The sequence below is a fragment of the Pseudonaja textilis genome, chromosome 5 (genome assembly GCF_049901715.1).
Source record: "Pseudonaja textilis isolate UNSWEBS1 chromosome 5, rPseTex1.2, whole genome shotgun sequence".
In the NCBI taxonomy this organism is placed as follows: Eukaryota; Metazoa; Chordata; class Lepidosauria; order Squamata; family Elapidae; genus Pseudonaja; species Pseudonaja textilis.
In genome coordinates this window covers 62,631,941-62,650,973 of record NC_141994.1, presented here as the reverse complement: position 1 = coordinate 62,650,973, position 19,033 = coordinate 62,631,941, and the positions used below count along the sequence as shown (strand labels likewise).

Sequence of the window (19,033 nt, the reverse complement as noted above, 5' to 3'; positions counted from 1 at the left end):
TGTTTCTTTTCCAGGATTAGCAAAAAGTCCATAAAAGGTTCTTAGAACATTATAAATGTATTTCTTGTTTTTACCCTGATCAAGGAAGTCAACTTCATACTCATTCCCTTTGATCCCATCGTTTTTAATCTTTGCTTCATTTAAGATGCTGTCATAAGATCTGATTTCCATCCAAATTTTCTTGGGAATTTCTTCTCAGCTTTAACAGCTGTCTCTTTTGTAAATCCAGTAATGGATCATTGTACGGGTCATTTTTCATCTCTTGGCTTATTTGTATTCCCACTTTAGTTTTCATCTCTGTTTTCATTCTCTTTCAGCTCACAACTTCTATTTTATTTTCTAGTATTCAAATTATTCTTCTTTGCCTCTTACGTGTTTTTTCTTTAAAAACTCTTTTAAATAGTGTGATCATAGAAGTAGATATGGTTGCTGTTCTTGTAGCCGTGAACTTCTTTCCCCTTTCTTCAAAAGTCCTTTGAAATGTCTACCTCTGTCTCTCATTTTTGCAGGTTTCGCTGCTGGTAATCAAATTCAAAAGTAAAATTGTAAATCAAGGACTGAGCTTAGATGCAGCTCACTTCCTCATGACTAGTCTCATGACTTCCTCATGAGACTACAAATATGTGAACATAGGCCTAATTCACATTATATTTATTTGATTAAAATTATGTACCTGCCTATTTCGCAAGCTGTCTCTGGGCAGCATACAATGAAATAGTTAAAAACAAAGCTAAAACAACAATTGAAAACAAACAGAAAAACAAATAAGACTGTGGGACTATGAATTATGGGTTTCTTATTTCCATGGGATCCCTAGTCCTGCTTGAAAAACTATGTTTTAAGGATTCCCTGAAGGCCAATGGGGTTGTGGCCAATCTAACTTGTTCCAAAGGGTGGGTGCTGTGACAGAAAAAACCTTGCCTCTTGAGGCCCATAAGACAGAATTCTTTAGCAGAAGAGATCCATAATATTCCCCTCCTGCCAGACCCCATGGGATAGGTAGATGTAATTGTGGAGAGGCGCCTCTTGCCATGTGAAGCTTTAAAAGTCAAAAACGGGACCTTAAAGAACCCAGAAGCAAATTGGCAACCATTACAATTGCAAAGCAGAGATATAACATGTATTGTTCTAGACACACTCATAACTGCTTTTACTGCTGCACTTTGCACTAATGAGAGTTTCTAGATGTTCTTCAAGGGCAGCCACATCTAAAGTGTGTCCCAGGAGTCCATTCTTGAGGTCACCAGGGCATGAGTAACTGTGAGTAGAGCCTCATGAACCCGGAATGGGTGCAACTGGCACACCACACATATATACTAGTATAAATGTAAAAGAACTTAATTTTTGTTGACCCAAAGTTGGCTTGGTGTATGATTTTGCTCCATTTTTTAAGAACAGAGTACAACATCCAGTCTAAAACTCATTGTATTAATAATGCCATAAGCTGACAGTTTGATGAAAACCACCCCAATTTTTCAGTAGATAGCCAAGCCATATGCTGTTAAAATATTCTTCCCTGCTGATACGCTAGCCAATGCAACTTTGAACTGATGTAACCCCAACAAGACAATTATAGTTAAATTTGGAGAATAAATTCATCTCTAAGGGGCAGGGTACAATCTAGATTTTTTTTAAAAAAAATACTTATATCCTCCTCTTCTTGATGATTCAGATTCTCCAAATTTCTCTAAAACCCAAGAATTGGCCCTTGATATTGTGGTCTGCTTGAAAATGAATAGTGGCTTAGAGTAATTAATTATAGTCACAATTTGTCTCATACTTTTTTTTCTGGCAATTCTTTTAGACTCCAAGCATATGGCACTGACATCCACAAACTAAATATAATTTAACTGATTTGTGAAAGGCTGCCAGAGTCACTAGAAATAAGCCAATATTTAAGCTAACAAGAGCTCTTTTTTGGCAATGACATGTATAGTGTGTGTATATATGTATTGTTTTCTTAAATGTCAGCTTGAAATGTCCCTTTGACTTTTATAACTGCAAGTATTATAAACTGTGGAGTGGCAAATAGCTGTAGTCATCCAGGAGATTATTGTGGCTTTCAAAGACACTGCTACACAGATACCGGAATGTGAAATCTAGTTTGTGAAGCTGAATTCTAGATAAGGAGAATGAGATGGTTGTGGCCTCTGTAGAGCAGAGGCCAGACTGACATTTATTATCGTCTCTATTGTTCAAATCCTTCTTAAAGAGTGGTACCCAAAACTATACACAATCCTTGAAGTAGGATCTGATCCATACAGAGAAAGTGAAACTATGACTTCCTTTGATTTAGAAATGATACTTCTGCTGAGGTTGCTCAAAACTTTAGTTGACCTTTTGCAATCCCATAAGAAATTAAAAGTTGTTGTGTATGTAGCTTACAAAAACCTATTTTCTCTATAATTTTTGATGATAGATACTCATAGTCATAAACCATGTTTTCAACCAAGCAAACAAAATCTGAAAGGAATAAATGAGTGTCATTTTTTTAAAAAGGAAGAATATATTCAAAGCAATCATTCATTTCCCTCCCTCACATGCACACTTTTTTGGGGGTATTCTGTTTCCCTTAGTAAAGATGGAAGCATTTGCCAAGACGATTAAGTTCTGACCCCTAAAATCTATATTCATCTCTTATTTGGTTTCTTAGATTTCGACACTTCTTGCTCAATGTCAGCTTTGTGAGGTAGTCCAGACAAGAAGTGGACTCAGGAGTACTAGCTCTTATTTTTATTGTAAGGTTTAAGAGAATCTTGCAAATCTGAAAGTACATCTCTCCCCCATTTCTTTTACAGTCCAAACAACTAGGCAGAGTCCCTTCTGACATGTCCCAAAGGTGCTTTTATTTTTCAAGAGGCAAACTGGACAAACTGAGCAACATGGTATATGGAGTACAATACAGTGAGACATGGACAGATCTGTACATTGGGGAGACAAAACAACCACTTCATAAGCTCATGGCACAACATAGGAGACCGGACAAGATTCAGTAGTCCATCTGCATTTAAAAGGCAAAACCACTTTTTTGAAGACAGCAAAGTCCACATTTTGGACAGAGAGGACCACTGGTTTGAAAGAGGGTCAAAGAGGCCATGTATGTCAAAACTGAACTCTCGCAACAAAGGGGGAGAGATATGGCACCATCTATCTGCAGTCTACAACACAATCCTTTCAGCAGTTCCAAGAAGGCTCCACACCCATTATTCAGGTGACATGGAGGACACAGATAAACCTTCAATGACTCTCTAAAAAATGCAAATGGCTAGCTGTCTGCAAGGAATATAAAGCTTTCCATTCCCCACCATCCAGTCAGAACTGAAGAAGCTTCTTGGATGAGAAGTGAAACGTCTTCAAAGAAAAAACAAGAAAGTCCAATTGCCTCTTTTTAAAAAGCACCTTTGAAACAACCATGACCTGGAAGACTGAGAATCTCCATAGACAATTTCCCTTCTGACATGCTTGACATGCCCCTATCATTTCTGTAGACTCAGCTGCTACCGTGTTTCTCACAAAATAAGGTCGGGCCTTTTTTCTTTTTTTTTTGACCCCTGAAAAAACGGCTAGGCCGTCTTTTCGGGGGTGACTTAATTTCCTCCCCCACGTAGAGCGGCCCATACGCACATACCTTGCTGCAAGGCCACTTCTATCGGCTGATGAAAGCTCCCCGAAGGCTTAGTCCCCAGCTGCTTCAGGGTGTGGCATGGCTGCCCTGGCTGCCTAGGCTAGAATACCCCGATAGCCGATAGAAGCTCCCTAAAGGCAGAGTCCCCAGCCGCTTCAGCGCGTGGTGTGGCTACCCGTGTCCCCTCGCCTTTAGGGAAGTCTTTTTCGGGTAATGGAAGCTCCCCAAATGCAGTCACCAGGCACTTCGATCGGCCGGTAGAAGCAGCCTCAGGGCGAGCGCATACACACACACTCCCCTCGCCACGAGGCTGCTTCTATCGGCAGACAAAAGCTCCCTTGAAGGCAGAGTCCCCAGCTGCTTCAGGGTGTGGCGTGGCTACCCATGTCCCCTCGCCTTTAGGGCAGTGTGTGTGTGTGCGCTCGCCCCAAGGCCGCTTCTCCCGGTCGATCAAAGTGGCTGGTGACTGCATTTGGGGAGCTTCCATCGCCCGAAGGGCACTCCTAAAGGCCAGTTTTCCCCCCATTCCCCCCCGCCCTTCCCCCGCCCATTTCTCTTCACCTCGTGTAGTTCTAACGAACGATGTGAGAAATGGCGGGGAAACTCATGATTTAAATAGGCCTAAATTTTGGGGGTGGGGCTTAATTTCACCTCATGCCTAGAAATCATGCTGGGCCTTCCTATTGGTGGAGGCCATATTGTTGGAGAAACACGGTACATGTCTGACCATGGTCTAGTCCGGAGATCTCCAAAGTTGGCAACTTTAAGACTTGCTGAGTTTAACTGCCAGAAGTCTCTAGACGGCCACTCTATGGTTCTTCCTTCTGTCTCCCAAAGTCATTCTTACATACCATTACACCACATGTCAAGCATTCCCATTCAGCCAAAAAAAACCTGCTTACTGAAGTGACAGATAGGATTCTCTGCATCCATCTTCAGCTCTGGCTTTAGCACGACTGGGTTTGAAGGACCAACTTCCCAAATGTTGATTATTCTGAATTTCACTGGAGACAGTCTCTGCATTTGTGGGAGGATACACAGATAGAAATGTGTGTAGGATCTGGTCAAGAGTTCAAGATAGCAGAAAAAATAGTACAATTGAAGCTCCACCTTCTTCTATGTAGATCACATAGCTGAAGTTTAGATGGTACAGCTATGACTGCCTTTTTTTAAATCAGCTTTAAGGATACCACAGGTTTTGCTTTGTTTTTTCATGATATTGCACCTCATTTGCCCACCCAGTTGTTGCTTCACAACTACACTAGCTCTAGGTATTTATCCTATTGGCACAGAATAACTTGGAAGAGAGACACAGAAGGCTACGCTGTTATTTATATGTTATTTATTCTGCAACAAATTCATTAACCAGACAATTCACAGCAGTGCAGGGGTGATTACTTTGTTTTCTTTTCCCCAGTCTCCTTTTAATGTTTTTCTCTTGTTTTTGTTTTATGTCAATGAAGTGCAACTGGCAATTTAGAATAAATTAATAAGGTCAGTGGGAAAGAGAGAGGTGTGATGCTGTATGATGCAGAATTCTCCATCCTGCAGTGTTGTTGCTGCTTTTAAATGAACACCAAACAAATATCTCAAATATGGATCTAAATATTTGAAGTATTGGCTTTAATCTATTCCAGAATATTGGCTCTTAAGCCAGTCAGGGAACAAGACCAAACATAATCAAATGCAAGTCTATCATTTGAATAATGACAGTGGCAGAAGGTCCAAACTAATGCCAGGGAAAAAGTCACATGTATTGCATTACCTTCTCCGAATGTATAATAAATTACAGTTATATCCTTTCCTTTCCATCTTTACAGGGACACAAACTGGAATGCACTTTTTGATTTTCCATTTACTCTAAAATAACGGTCCCCAATTTTTTCCCTTTATACAGATCTCTGTAGCATTACAAAAGCCTTGGTACATGAAACACCCCAATATATTGACTATAACAAGATCCCCAAATTAAATAAAAATTAATTTAAAAAAAATACTAGGTTAAATGATGCAAGACTGCTGAATTGCATGGTTTATCCAACTGAAATTCCATGGGAAACCATGTAAGATGAACTGATTGCCTCAATTTGGGGTCATTTTTGTTGAACTTTGCTTTTTGGCATCTGCACCGGAAATCATATGTAATATCTTAGGAAACAACAAAGATGTGTTTACCACACATTGGGAAACTCTGTTCTAAAAACTCCTGGGCTGACAATTAGACTGAGAGATAGAAACAAAGCCTAGAGTCATTTAAGAATCCATTTGTCTAGCACAAAGCTAGAAATTGGGACACCATGAGTTACAATACCAGCTGGGTGGACTTGGAGAGCAAACTCCCCTCTGCTCTAGCATTGAAGATGTGACATGGTCCCAGCCAACCTCAAAGAACAGCAAGGACTTCACAGTTCAAACTTGAGCTACACAAATTCTTTTCTATTGGGTGACCTTGGGCCAGTCCCAGCCCTGGAAAGAAGGCAGTAGCAAACCATTTCTGAAAATCTTGCCCAAAAGATTGCAGAGACTAATCTGAGCAGTTCCTGGGAGCCAACATTGACTCAAAGGGAAAAAAATATAAACCCTGTCAGTGTAAAAAAAAAAAAAAGAACTGTTCCATGAAGCTAAGGACAAGCTACCACTTCTTATCATAACCAAGATTCTGATTTAATCAGCTCAAAGGTGGGTTTAGTTGCTTGCAGGGACCCAATTTTTTAAAAATCAATGGCTCATGGCAATATTTGTGCACATTTTTATATATTTGTCCACATTTCTTCAGAGGTAGGTGTTCTAATGAACTTTTCCTTCTTTACATCTTTTTGACAATCAGTTTTTCCATAAAGAAGAAATACTATTTGGGTTTCTCAGATGAACATTTTGGTGTCTATTTTTCTATTTTTGGAGCAGGGAATAAAGAAATGCACCATACTTTCTGATTGTTTCCTTTTAATGTAGTATTTATCTTCCCTTTTTAAAGAGTCCACTTATCGTCACCAAGCCACCATTGATGATGAAGTTGTTTCCATGGAAATACTAGATACAGCTGGGCAGGTAAGAACATTGCTGATCCCTGTAGCAAAATGCCAATGCCAGAAAACTATAATTAACACTAGGGGAAATTTGTCAAGTATTTATGCGTGAAATATTATAAGAGAAATATTATTAAAGGGACAAAGGAGTATAATAAAAAAAAATAGTAGGCCAACTGTGAGAGAGTATGAGAGGGAAGCTTCATATTCTTGGTAGCTTTAGGGTTCCTTACAACAGCAGAAATTTCAACTGATTTTTGTTGGTTTACATGCTTATTAGTCCAAGCAAAATAAGAGAATGTCAAGAAGCATGCAGATGGGTACCTCAAGGTTCGGTCTTGGGCCGGTCCTCTTCAACATCTTCATAAATGATCTGGACAAGGGGATAGAAGGGGAACTCATCAAATTTGAAGATGGCACCAAATTGGGAAGGAATATTCAATATTTTAGATAGACTGAAGATCCAGAAGGATTTTGACAGACTTGAGCGTTAAGCCCTCTCCAACAAGATGCAGTTTATTGGTGAGAAACATGAGGAAGGTACTTAGGAAGGAAAAACCAAATGCACTGGTATGGAATATGTGGTACCTGACTCAACAGTAATAACTGTGAGAGGGATGTAGGTGTCCTAATGGACTACCACTTAGGTATGAGTCAGCAGTGTGCTGCAGCTGCCAAAAGAGCCAATGCAGTCCTAAACTGCATCAACAGAGGGATAGTGTCAAGACAACAAGATGTGATAGTACTATTTTACACCATGCTGGTTTGAATACTGAATCCAATTTTGGTCACCATGATACAAAAAAGATATTGAGACCTTGGAAAGTGTGCAGAGAAGAGCAACAAAGGTAATAAAGTATCTGGAGGCTAAATGATAACTAGACTTGAGGGCCTGTCACAAAGAAAAGGGGAGCTGACATTCTCCAAAGCACTAGAGGTCAGGTCAAGAAGTAATTGGTGAAAGCTTGTTAAATGGAAGGGAAGGGAATAGAAATAGGAATAGGAATAGGAATAGAATAGAATAGAATAGAATAGAATAGAATAGAATAGAATAGAATAGAATAGAATAGAACAGAACAGAATTTTTTATTGGCCAAATGTGATTGGACACACAAGGAATTTGTCTTTGGCACATATGCAACCAACCTAGAAATAAGGATTACTTTTCTGACTGTGATAAAATTAATCAATGGAATAGCGGGTCTCCTATGATTGTGGGTATCCCTCACTGGAGGTTTTCGAGAATAGACTGCAGGGGGTTGACTACAAGGCCACCAAATTCCTTCCGGTCCTATGATTCTGTAAAAGTTCCAAAGGAAGTGATGTCTTAGAGACCAAATGATAATGAAGAAGGAGAATTATAGTTTCCTTCCAAATATTTCTGAAAGACAGAGTAGGACTAAACCTGAACTGAAATGTGGAATTGGCCCCAGGAGCTGTAATTAGGGCTGTTAGAGTGGATATATAGGTATTAAATATTCCCCTATGTGGTTTTTTTTCTCATACCAAAATGATCTTATGAGTAGGAAAAGAGGTAAAAGAGTTAGTTTGAGTTGGTGCCTATACAACTGCTTTAAATAATTTTTTAGAAAGGAACATCTCTGAGTCATCTGATTATGAATCCTTGCATATAAGTCTGTTGTAGAAAAATGTGGGCTAGGGCAGTTTTAAGAAACATTATTATGGGATGTTTCACTCCATAGAATCTAAAGATTCCATCCTGTCTCAGTGCTCTTGAGAGTAAGCCCAACCAAGTCCAGGGGGACTGGTTTATATATGATTGACTTGGGAGATCCTGTATAAATAAATAAAATGAGGAGGGGCTTTTAAAAAGCAAGAATACAAACAAAGATAAAACTGCATCCCTGGTCTATACAGAGTACATCTGAGCATAGAGTTCAATAAAGTCTTCCAATCAAACTAATATTTTTCAACTTGCATATAATGTTACTACTATTTTTGAAGTAGTATTGTGCCTCTTTCTGGAAATCACGTTTTTTAAAAAATATAGATAAATTGGAATTGGTTTAGAGAAAAACAAAAGTGACAGAGAAAGCTGTCCTTCCTTCCTTCCTTCCTTCCTTCCTTCCTTCCTTCCTTCCTTCCTTCCTTCCTTCCTTCCTTCCCTTCCCTTCCCTTCCCTTCCCTTCCCTTCCCTTCCCTTTTCTCTCTTTTCTTCACTGCCCCCTCCAACAATTTTGCTCATAAGCAATTGGAGGAAATAGACGTCTGACCTGTATGAAAAAGTACAGGAAAAAAAGTCATTTCTAAGGGAATTTCATCCAGTATAGAAATGTAATCCTCCACTGACATTAATCAGATAGATAAAGAAATCTACCTCTGTCATTGGAATTTAGTGGCACATCTCTCCACTCACTAGGAAAATTATGGCAAAGAAAGAATTGGCAAACATTCATATTCCCAATTGGAATAAAGAGGCACTAATATTTTATCATTTACCGCTAACAGAAGAGCATGAAAAATGAAGTCAGCAGCCCGTTATAGTGTTCTTTCCCTCCATGTGTTTACGATAATGAAGAGTAATATTTGAAAAATGGTTTAATTATCACATCATTTCACATTTCACACACACAAATTAAATGTAGCAAAGTTCTGAGTAGATAATAATTTTGCAAGGCAGACCAGATGTCAGAGATCTGTCTTAGCAACAGCTGAATGCCAGAGTGAAAATGGAAAGCAAAATTCAATGAAGGTTGCACTGAATTTACTGAAATGTCACATGCTTATGGCAGTAATGGGATTGAAATATTTATCAAGGTATTTTTTAAATGGTATGATATTTGCATATTGGCAGTAATGGGATTGAAATATTTATCAAGGTAGTTTTTAAATGGTATGATATTTGCTGCAAATTTTTTTCCCCCACAAATAGTTTTTTTAAAATCTTGCATTCAGTTTTACAAATCTTAACTTTCAGATGCAGTGGCTTATATCGTTGTAGCTGAAGTAATAAAACTTGGACGTGTTTTTTAAAAAACCTGTTTATATGCAAAACTAAAGGATATGGAACCTGTAGCCCTCCAGATAATGCCAAATGACAATCTCCAGTATTGCTCTCCCCTTGGACCTGCTGCCTAATCAAAAAGTACAATAAGTTTTACAGTCAGAATGTTCTGATTTATAATAGAAAGAATGCAGAGAAGAGCAGGAAAGATAATTAGGGGGACTGGAGGCTAAAACATATGAAGAACGGTTGCAGGAACTGGGTATGTGTAGTTTAATAAAAAGGAGAACTAGGGGAGACATGATAGCAGTGCTCCAATATCTCAGGGGCTGCCACAAAGAAGAGGGAATCAAGCTATTCTCCAAAGCACCTGAAGGCAGGACAAGAAGCAATGGGTGGAAACTAATCAAGGAGAGAAGCAACCTAAAACTAAGGAGGAATTTCCTGACAATTAGAACCATCAACCAATGGAACAGCTTGTCTTCCAAAGTTGTGGGAGCTTCATCACTGGAGGCTTTCAAGAAGAGATTGGACTGCCATTTGTCAGAAATGGTGTAAGGTCTCCTGCTTGGGCTAGGGGTTGGACTAGATGACCTACAAGATCCTTTCCAATTCTGTTATTCTGTTATTTAGTTAATTTCAGAATGTCACATTCTAATCTCAGAATAACTGTTCTGAATTTAATGGAAATGGATCAACCTTTAAATGGGCTATTTCAAAGTTAGAATATTACAAAGCAGAACATTTTAAAAAACACAACCTCTGTTAATTGGAGCAGCTGGAAGTTGCAATGTCAGAGAATTGTGCAGTAGGTGTCCAAATGATGCCATAGAGACTGACACCTACTTGTAGTTTTATCTAAATAAATATATTTTGCATCAATATACACAACAAACTAGATAGGCAAATAGGAGGGAGCATCATGAGGTAAATCACAGGGCACACAGAAGAAAAAAGGCGGGAAAAAGTGAAACGCCCCCTTCACACCCACAGCTACAAATCACAGCAGTTTTCCTCACGCAGGAGCCCGCACTCTCCAACCAATCAACCACAATTGTGTATTTTGGCTCACTGCACAACCCGGGGCTCCAGCTACTAAATTTTAAATTTTAAATCTTAACATGCAATTCATCAACTTCTGAAAAACATAGGTTCACCATACCTAGAGAAGCCAGCGCCAACTTCAAAAATAATCTTCAAATCATAAAGACAATTCTTCAGCCAGATGTGTATGGCTATTTTCATCCTCAGTGCAAATATTTCTCAATTGTATAGATGAGATTCATATTCCATTCCTTAGAACAACCATCAATTAGTGTAACTTAGTCTGACCACAATAGCCAGGCCATACAAAGCTCAAAGGGGGAGAACTATTATTGTAAAAAAAAAAAAAAAAGCCAGGATGTTAGAATAATACAGTGGTCTAAAATTGGGAACAAAGATATTTCAGTTCTGGTGATATTCTCTTGGATGTGGAGCAAACAGAGGACTTTTAATGTTTCTCTCCACAAGAATCTAAGAGAATATTGCTTTGTGCAGCTTTGTGTCCATGTGCATTTAATACCAGACCCCAGAGAATTTCCCCAAAATAATATCACATAGAAACTCTGCTATGCAGAGGTCCCTAATATCTATACGAATCTTGTCTCCTGTGGTTCTGCAAAATAACTTCCTTCTTTCTATGTCTCTTTTTTGAAATAGGAGGATGTTATTCAGAAGGAAGGACACGTACGATGGGGTGAAGGATTCGTGCTGGTGTATGATATCACAGATAGAGGCAGCTTTGAAGAAGTCCTTCCCCTAAAGAACTTGTTGGATGAAGTCAAAAAACCCAAGAACGTTACTTTGATCCTAGTGGGGAACAAAGCAGACTTGGATCACTCCAGGCAGGTCAGCACTGAAGAAGGGGAGAAGCTGGCCACGGAACTAGCTTGCGCCTTTTATGAATGCTCTGCGTGTACAGGAGAAGGCAACATTATGGAAGCTTTTTACGAGCTTTGCCGGGAAGTGCGACGCCGGAAAATGGTTCAAGGCAAGACTCGGAGGCGAAGTTCCACTACTCATGTGAAGCAAGCAATTAACAAGATGCTTACCAAAATCAGCAGCTAAAATATCTTCTTGTTTCCTTTCAAAAGAAGTGCATTTTGCAAGAAAAGGGGACAGAAGGCTTAACTGTGTTTGTCAATAGGATGGTCAAAGCTTTGCATTTATTATTATTATTACTATTGTACAATCACCTCATTATTCTTGAAGTTTAAGAGATGCAAAAAAAAAGTTTCAGGAATGGTAATAAATGCTCTACTTTGGTTTTGTTGATCACCAAATCATAACTTCATAAAAAATGTTGAAGATGTGTCAGAATGGATTCAGGAATTTACCCATCACTGTTGGTTTTGCATGCTCACATGTGGTTAATACATGGTGGCTTATCATTGTCTAAGAGGAGACTATCAAAGCTTTGTAGGCTGCAGTAGCTGACTAACTCTGGTAAGTGCACCACCACATTTACTTCATAATCCCTGGACATGAGACATCCAAAGAAAATGAACGTTGCCACACAACGTCATCAACTTCAAACATCCAAGCAAGAAAAAACATGTTAATGATGGCTGTATGAATTGTGAATTTCAATTTCACTTAATTTTGCCTTTTTAAAACCTTACTTTCATTTCCTTCTACAGCTGCATTAATTTGCAACTTTAAAGAAAAATGCGTAATTTCAGACACATTTTTGGACAAACTTTAATAGATATGATTTTAGATGGCATTTATACAATTTTTTTGCAAGTGATTTTTTCCCCAATGTGATTTTTTTTAATAATCTGATATGGTATTATAAATGCTTGACATATATTTTTTCAGTTGAAACCTATAGTATTTGTAAGAATGCATTTGGGGAGAGTACTAATTTCATAACTGACATCACTGTTTAGGGCACTGTTAAAAAACTGAACATAAGTCCCAACAAAGGCTGTCTTTGATAGGCCTGTCTTCTTATTCTGAACATATTTTTTTTTAAAAAAACTAAAATGTAAAATATATGTATGAAGATGAAATAATGCTTTACCTAGCAACTTTTCTCCAAAAGGAAAATGCAACCAACTGGATTTTTTAAAACATTTTTGTACACTTTATGATTCTCCCTACTAAGAGTTGTGCTGAGTTCACGTGGCACACACACATACCATGGTTTCACTAATTCCTAGAACTTGAAAGGGATCATTGATGTCATAGGGCCTATTTTACCCTACCCAAATGAAAGTACGATGGTTTACGTTCTGCTTGAATACATTGGAAAAAGATCTCACTGTCTCTGTGGGCAAGTATAAACTTAATTTGATTTATTCACCCACTTTTCTGGGTTGCTTGATATTGAACTCCAAACTACACTGTCCCAGAATTGATAGCCTAACATCTACTCAAGTAGATTACAGTGCAGTGTGTTACATACATTCAGCACATACTAAGTAAATTCTAGGCAAGGTACAAAATCTGTTTCATAGAATTGCACTTGCATCGACTCTTCAAATCTTTCTTTACCTATAAAAATCCACTGGTTTTCCTTTGGCTGTTCTTTTTCCCCTGCCTCATTCCAATGAATCTTACAAGACTGTTGTAAGCTTGCAAGAGGTAACTGATTGGAAAGCAATTTTGAAGGATTGTGGAGAAAAGTAACTGCTTTTAACAACCTGGGTTTCTTATGTTCAGATCTCCTTGTATGCTGCAGCAAAAGGGAAAGATTTCTATTCCTTCTTTTGCCTGATTTGCAAATTCTTGTGTTTTTAAATGATGTGACAGAAGGGTACTGTAATGTAAAAGAAAAAAAAAAGTCAGTCACAGATGCTTTTGGGGTGGGGGTGGTGGGTGGAGGTATCGACAGTACCAGAGGAGTGACATTTGAATCAATACAATCCATTATCTTTCATGATTAGGCATCACTAGAATTGTGGCAGGCAGCCAAACGGGAAATGACTTGGAACCTCTATTACCTTTCATTTGTGCTGTAATGATTATTATCCATGTTATTTTTCTTTTATTGGTTTTGGGGATGAGGGCTATTGAGCAAGCATTTGTTTCTTGAACGTCTTTGCATTGATGGGAAGGGAACCTCACAGAAAGATGTGAAGGCTTTGAGGCTAACTTGGCTTTTAACGGCTTAAGCTTTGAACAATGCATCTTTAAGGGAAAACATTTGTAAACTAGAGGGGCTTGAATAGAACCAAAGTTCTTGGACATTTGACATAGCTGACTTTATTTTTCTTTTAAAATGTTACTCTATTATAAAAGTGTGATTTTAAAAGACTCTGGCCTTTGGAATGATGTTTCCATCTTTTAAGAGAGCCATGGGAAATCAACTGGAGATGAGACTACATTTAATCTTACAGAGCAGAGGTGGTGGTTGTTGTAGTAGTTCTGCATACCACTGTTTAAAGTTGTTAAGGGAGAAGATTGCCTCTGAGTCATAAATCCATATACTTTGTATTCTGTGCAGCTATCTCACACAGGTATGGTACAGCCAGAGGTGTCCACAACTGTGCCAGTGCAATGTCCAATATAATGCCCACCTTCCATACTTCTAAGCAACGTTGCAACACAAATACACCTATCCACCAGCATATTCTGCAGGCATCCTCTTTGTGATACAGGGATAGGTGATCTTTTGGCGCTCGTAGCACTATTGGGATTCTGCAGATATATTGTCTTCTCATCAAACTGTGAGCTTAACTATTTACAAAATGAGTTTCGACCAACAACAAAATATCATTTATTAAAAAGAAAAGAAAAAAACAAATGCATCAGATTACTTCTCAGCTCTCTTACTGACTACTTAGCTTTTCATCATATCAGCATAGCACATTTTTTTTAGTTTGCTTTTGGAGAAAGCTAAGGACAGTCTATCAGCTTTCGTTATTTTTTAAAGTTGCCAATATGAACCCAGAGGCCTTCTCATAAATGGATGCAGTTGAAGTCTGGCAATTAGTTTTGCTTTCACAGCTGCCCTCCTGGATGGTTCACCAGCTTCAGCTGAAAGATAGAAACTGAAATAGGTTGGTTCCTTCCCAAAGAAGAATAAGCATTTGCATGGGCATCCCAGAGTTCTTAAATCCTAGAGATTTAAAATCCAAAATATAATTCATACCGCCAACTTCAATTTATTCATTCAGTTGATTAATTCCTTAAGACTGCAGGTCAAAAGACATGCTGTTCCTCTGCTGTAAGGAAGAATAACTTTCAAATGCATAACTAATGGCGTAGGAGGTAGCATTAGGACAAGTCAGTTGCCATTGCAGCTCTGATTATTATTTAGGTGACAACCATTCTTGGAGTACTCAGCATTAATCTTCAAAATCTAAATAACCAAGAAATTGTATGCGCTAATAGAATCCAAACTTGGATGCCACATAGTATGTATTCTGTTACAGATCTTAACTGTTTATAACCAACCTTAATAATATTTGTGTTTCCTGGGGGCTGATAGTCATATGGTTTATATTTCTCATAATTGGCTTTCTGGGCACATTGTGAGCAACAATGTGATTACAACTAAGTCAGTGTTTATGGCCAATCATTTGGGAGGTAAGCAACTGAATAATTTTGATTCTTGGTGTGCACAACAGTTGGGCAGCTGCAGTGATTTATACACACTTCCCATCAAAGATTATTTCAATCGGATTAGCACAAAATGGCTAACACAATACTTCTGTTCAATTTAAACAGCTATACATTTTACTTTGAAAAGTATTTGATTAGCAGTAGGCTTCCTTTTCATCCAAAGTTAGAATCTGTGGAATCCTAATAAAGTTCCACACCACACTCTGGGCATGCTGAGGCCTTATGACAGTATGCCTCCTTGTCCATGATGGCAAGTCATCTGACTATGGAAATCATACAAAGCCAGAATGCAACCCTCTGAGAAGCTTTATTGTGTGGGGAGACTTAAGGGTAGAAAAGAAAGGAATTCATTCTCGTACCTTCCAGATGTTTTCATGCTTTCAACTTTTGAGGTTGTAAAGCACACAAAGGATTTAAAAAAAACTTGCCCATCCTGGGGAAAGCTGAGTAGGTATGCTGGTTCTACTTGCTTTTTTCCAGAGAAATATCTCTGCCAATGGTTTACTCAGGAGGAGAAAACTTTTTCTGGTTCTTTAAGAATTCTAAATGTTGTTATAGTGCACATACATAATACATGTCAAAGACCTAGAAGTTGAAAGGAAAAGATACAAATCAGGAGATCTAGTCCCTGAAAAAGCTGATCAAAGTTAATTCTCCCACGAGCCAAGATCTTTGTCTCTTTTATATGCACTCACTTTACACATTCACCCAGCTCAGATCTCAGTCCATAACATAAAACAGAAACTATCAGAACTGGATTTCCTAACGTGCTGTTACTGTCCAAATCAAGCAATCCATTAATTGTTCACTGAAGCTTTGTCTTTAGCCCTCTTGGGGAAAAAAACCCACAAAGGAGAAGTGACTATCTCATAAGTAAAGGACTACATGTACTGTAGTTAGCTCTCCATGATCTGCCCAGGCATGTTGTTGAGGTAATTCCCCGTTAGGAGAATGAGCGCATACAGGGAGACGTATTTGAGAGTAGTGTTTGAATAATACGCATACAGAACACAGATACACTGTACAGTAGATGTAGGTTTTTGCTTCCAGAAAGGTTTAAGCAAAGTTCAAAATAAGCAGTCCAAAGTCATTCACAAGTAAATCAGTCAGTTTTCAATCCAGGGATAAGCCAAATATCAAATTCCAGTATCATAAACAATTCAGTAACAGACTTACATCAAATCCAGTAATATCAGTCAATTAGAAGAAATGGAGGAACAGCAATACTTTCCAACAGAAGGAAACAGATACTCATTCAGACACTCTCTTCTGAGACTAAGACTAATACAAACCAGATTTCTGGCTCCATCTTATGGCCGTTTGAGAAACCACAACTAATTACAGTTTTGCATTTTCTTAAAGATACAGTTTTAAAATGTTTATCCTGGTTTATATATTTCTAACCCAAATAGCTGTTAGGTGACTCATATTCCTAACACATGTCACTCAAAGGACCAATAAACAAACATCTGGAAAAAAATTATGTACTTCTGATAGTAATAGTTTCTGAATAGGCTGGGTAGCTCCAAAAGTGCTGCATTCACTCATCTATGGAAATGAATCAACGAGCATCAGAGGTTGAGGAACAAGATGAAGAGACACAACAAAGTCACTGGTCAGGTAAAAGAAGTTTGAGTCCAAGGCAGGAATGTAATTTGAGAAAATGTCAAATACAATACAGTTTTGAATACTGCTAAGGAATATCTCACCAACAAAAGAAAAAAAGATCACTCTGGATCACAAGAGACCTTGACACCAGGCTGCAGAGCTTCAAGCAGTGTTTCGGATGGGGAATTATTCTAGGCCAGTGATGGCTAACCTTTTTGGGCTCCTGTGCCAAAAATTGTATGCGCGCCTGCACAATCGTGCTCGCTGCCAGCACCCAGAAGGCAATGCGCACCCCCGACGCCCCTACGCATGTGCGCGTAATACCCACCCACCCACCCCACCACCTCCTTACCTGCACTGCACCTCACAGTTGATATTTGGCCAGTTTGAGGCCTTTTTTGGCCTCCCAAAGCTTGAGGAAGGCTTCTGCAGGCTTTGCAGGCTGAAAACTAGCTCCATATCGTCACTTCTGGTATTTTCGGAAAAATGAGAAGTGACAAACTGGGGCTTGTTTTCGCCCTGCAAAGCCTGCAGAAGTCTTCCTCAAGCCTTTGAGAGGCCGAAAAAAGCCTCAAACTGGCCGAAAATCAGCTGTGAAGCACACACATGCCCAGTGAGGTAAGTTTGCCTGCAGCTCACATGCCGGCACAAATGGCACAGGTGGCACGCATGTCATAGGTTCGCCATCACGGTTCTAGGCTGTCCAAAAGGGAGAAAGTTCATATTTGTCTTCTTCTCATCTAAAGCAAATGTGAACTGAGGTTTAAGCAGTTTATTCCTTTCCTGCCTCAAAGAACCTGGGCCTTTGCAGTACACAATGCACCCAATAATGAGTCACAGATGTTTTTTGCTGATATAAGATAAATACTACTTCAAGCCATGCCCATTCCACCCTCCCAGTTTAGTAGCCTGAAAAAGACAGAGAAGACAAGTTAGCAGGACTGTTAGAGAACAAATTGGAGGAAGCTGACATTCTACCAATATTAACATATATATGAGATTCCTTAACAGCAAAGCACAGACCTTTCTCTATTTTCTATTTATTCTTGCATTTGAAATAATTGCTGGGGATTGCACCTCACTGTACTCTTGTGCATTTTCATTTAAGCAGCAATTGCTTTCCTGTGGTTATCGCAGAGTCAGGCACATTCTAAGCATTACAGGTGAAATGCAAACAGCAGGACAATATTGGTAACAAGAAATGGAGGTGAGGAGGAGGAATTTAAAAAATGGAACAGCTTCTAATTCCATTACACTTTCAAAGATTTAACTTAAATTCCTGGGTCATGATGCTAGAAAGACAAAATATTTCTCTGTTATGTGAAGAAAGAGTAAATAAACTAATCTAGCCCTCTTCCTAATCTTTTTTCTTGCAGAAGGTAATCACAAGATAGATTTCACTGTTTTGTAAATATAGCCAAAATAATAACAATAAAATGTCTCAAACTACACAAACATACTGAATCATTATCTCTGATCCTTCCAGGATCAAATATCCTCACTTGATTCTTGATAAAATAAAACTTTTCCTTGAAATTATAACTGGGGAGTTTAAATGGCCATTTAGAAATTGTTGGAAGACTTTCTGCAAGTTAAATACAGTAGCAGATCATTAACAGGGTTGCAAAGTTTAGCTTGTTGTTGAGGTTACCTCAGAGGTGGCATTCAACCGGTTCGGACCAGTTCTGGCAGACCAGTAGTGAAAATTTTGACTGGTTCGGAGAACTGGCAAATACTACCTCTAGCTCCCACCCACCCACCTGCCCCCACTCTTACCTCTCCTATATTCTTTCAAGCTCTCCAAACAGGTAGGAAAAAATTTTGACACCACCATTGGGTTATCTGTTATTCGTTTTCTTTTACAGTAAATAGATGGCAGGTCAAATTAGTTGATTGATAATAGATTTTCATACTTGTAATATTTTTTAAGCTGTATAGCAATTAAGCAAATAGAGATGTAGAAATTCATAAATTGTGGGCCTGTTTTACAAGGTGTACTTACTGTATCAAATCCTTCTCCAGAATTTCCCAACAGATGATTTAGTCTGGACCACTATAAAGACCATGGCTTGGCTGCTGTCCAGAAATATGTTTTATAACATATATAGTAGTAGTCCTGAACTTATGGCCACCATTGGGTCCAGAATTTCTATTGCTAAGAAAGGTGGATTATTGAGTCATTCTGAATTCTATTAC

At 38.6% G+C, this 19,033-nt stretch overlaps 1 protein-coding gene across 4 annotated transcripts in view; it reads left to right on the top strand.

The window, feature by feature from the left end:
• Positions 1-13,915, top strand: part of RERG (RAS like estrogen regulated growth inhibitor) — a 118,102-nt gene extending 104,187 nt beyond the window's left edge. For all 4 annotated transcript variants that reach the window (XM_087935140.1, XM_026714330.2, XM_087935138.1 and 1 more), the window contains 2 exons: positions 6,600-6,673; positions 11,318-13,915. In XM_087935140.1, the coding sequence (XP_087791266.1) occupies positions 6,600-6,673; positions 11,318-11,725 (482 nt within the window). In that variant the 3' untranslated portion in view covers positions 11,726-13,915. The remainder of the gene's footprint in view (positions 1-6,599; positions 6,674-11,317) is intronic.
• The last annotated feature ends 5,118 nt before the right edge of the window (positions 13,916-19,033 follow it).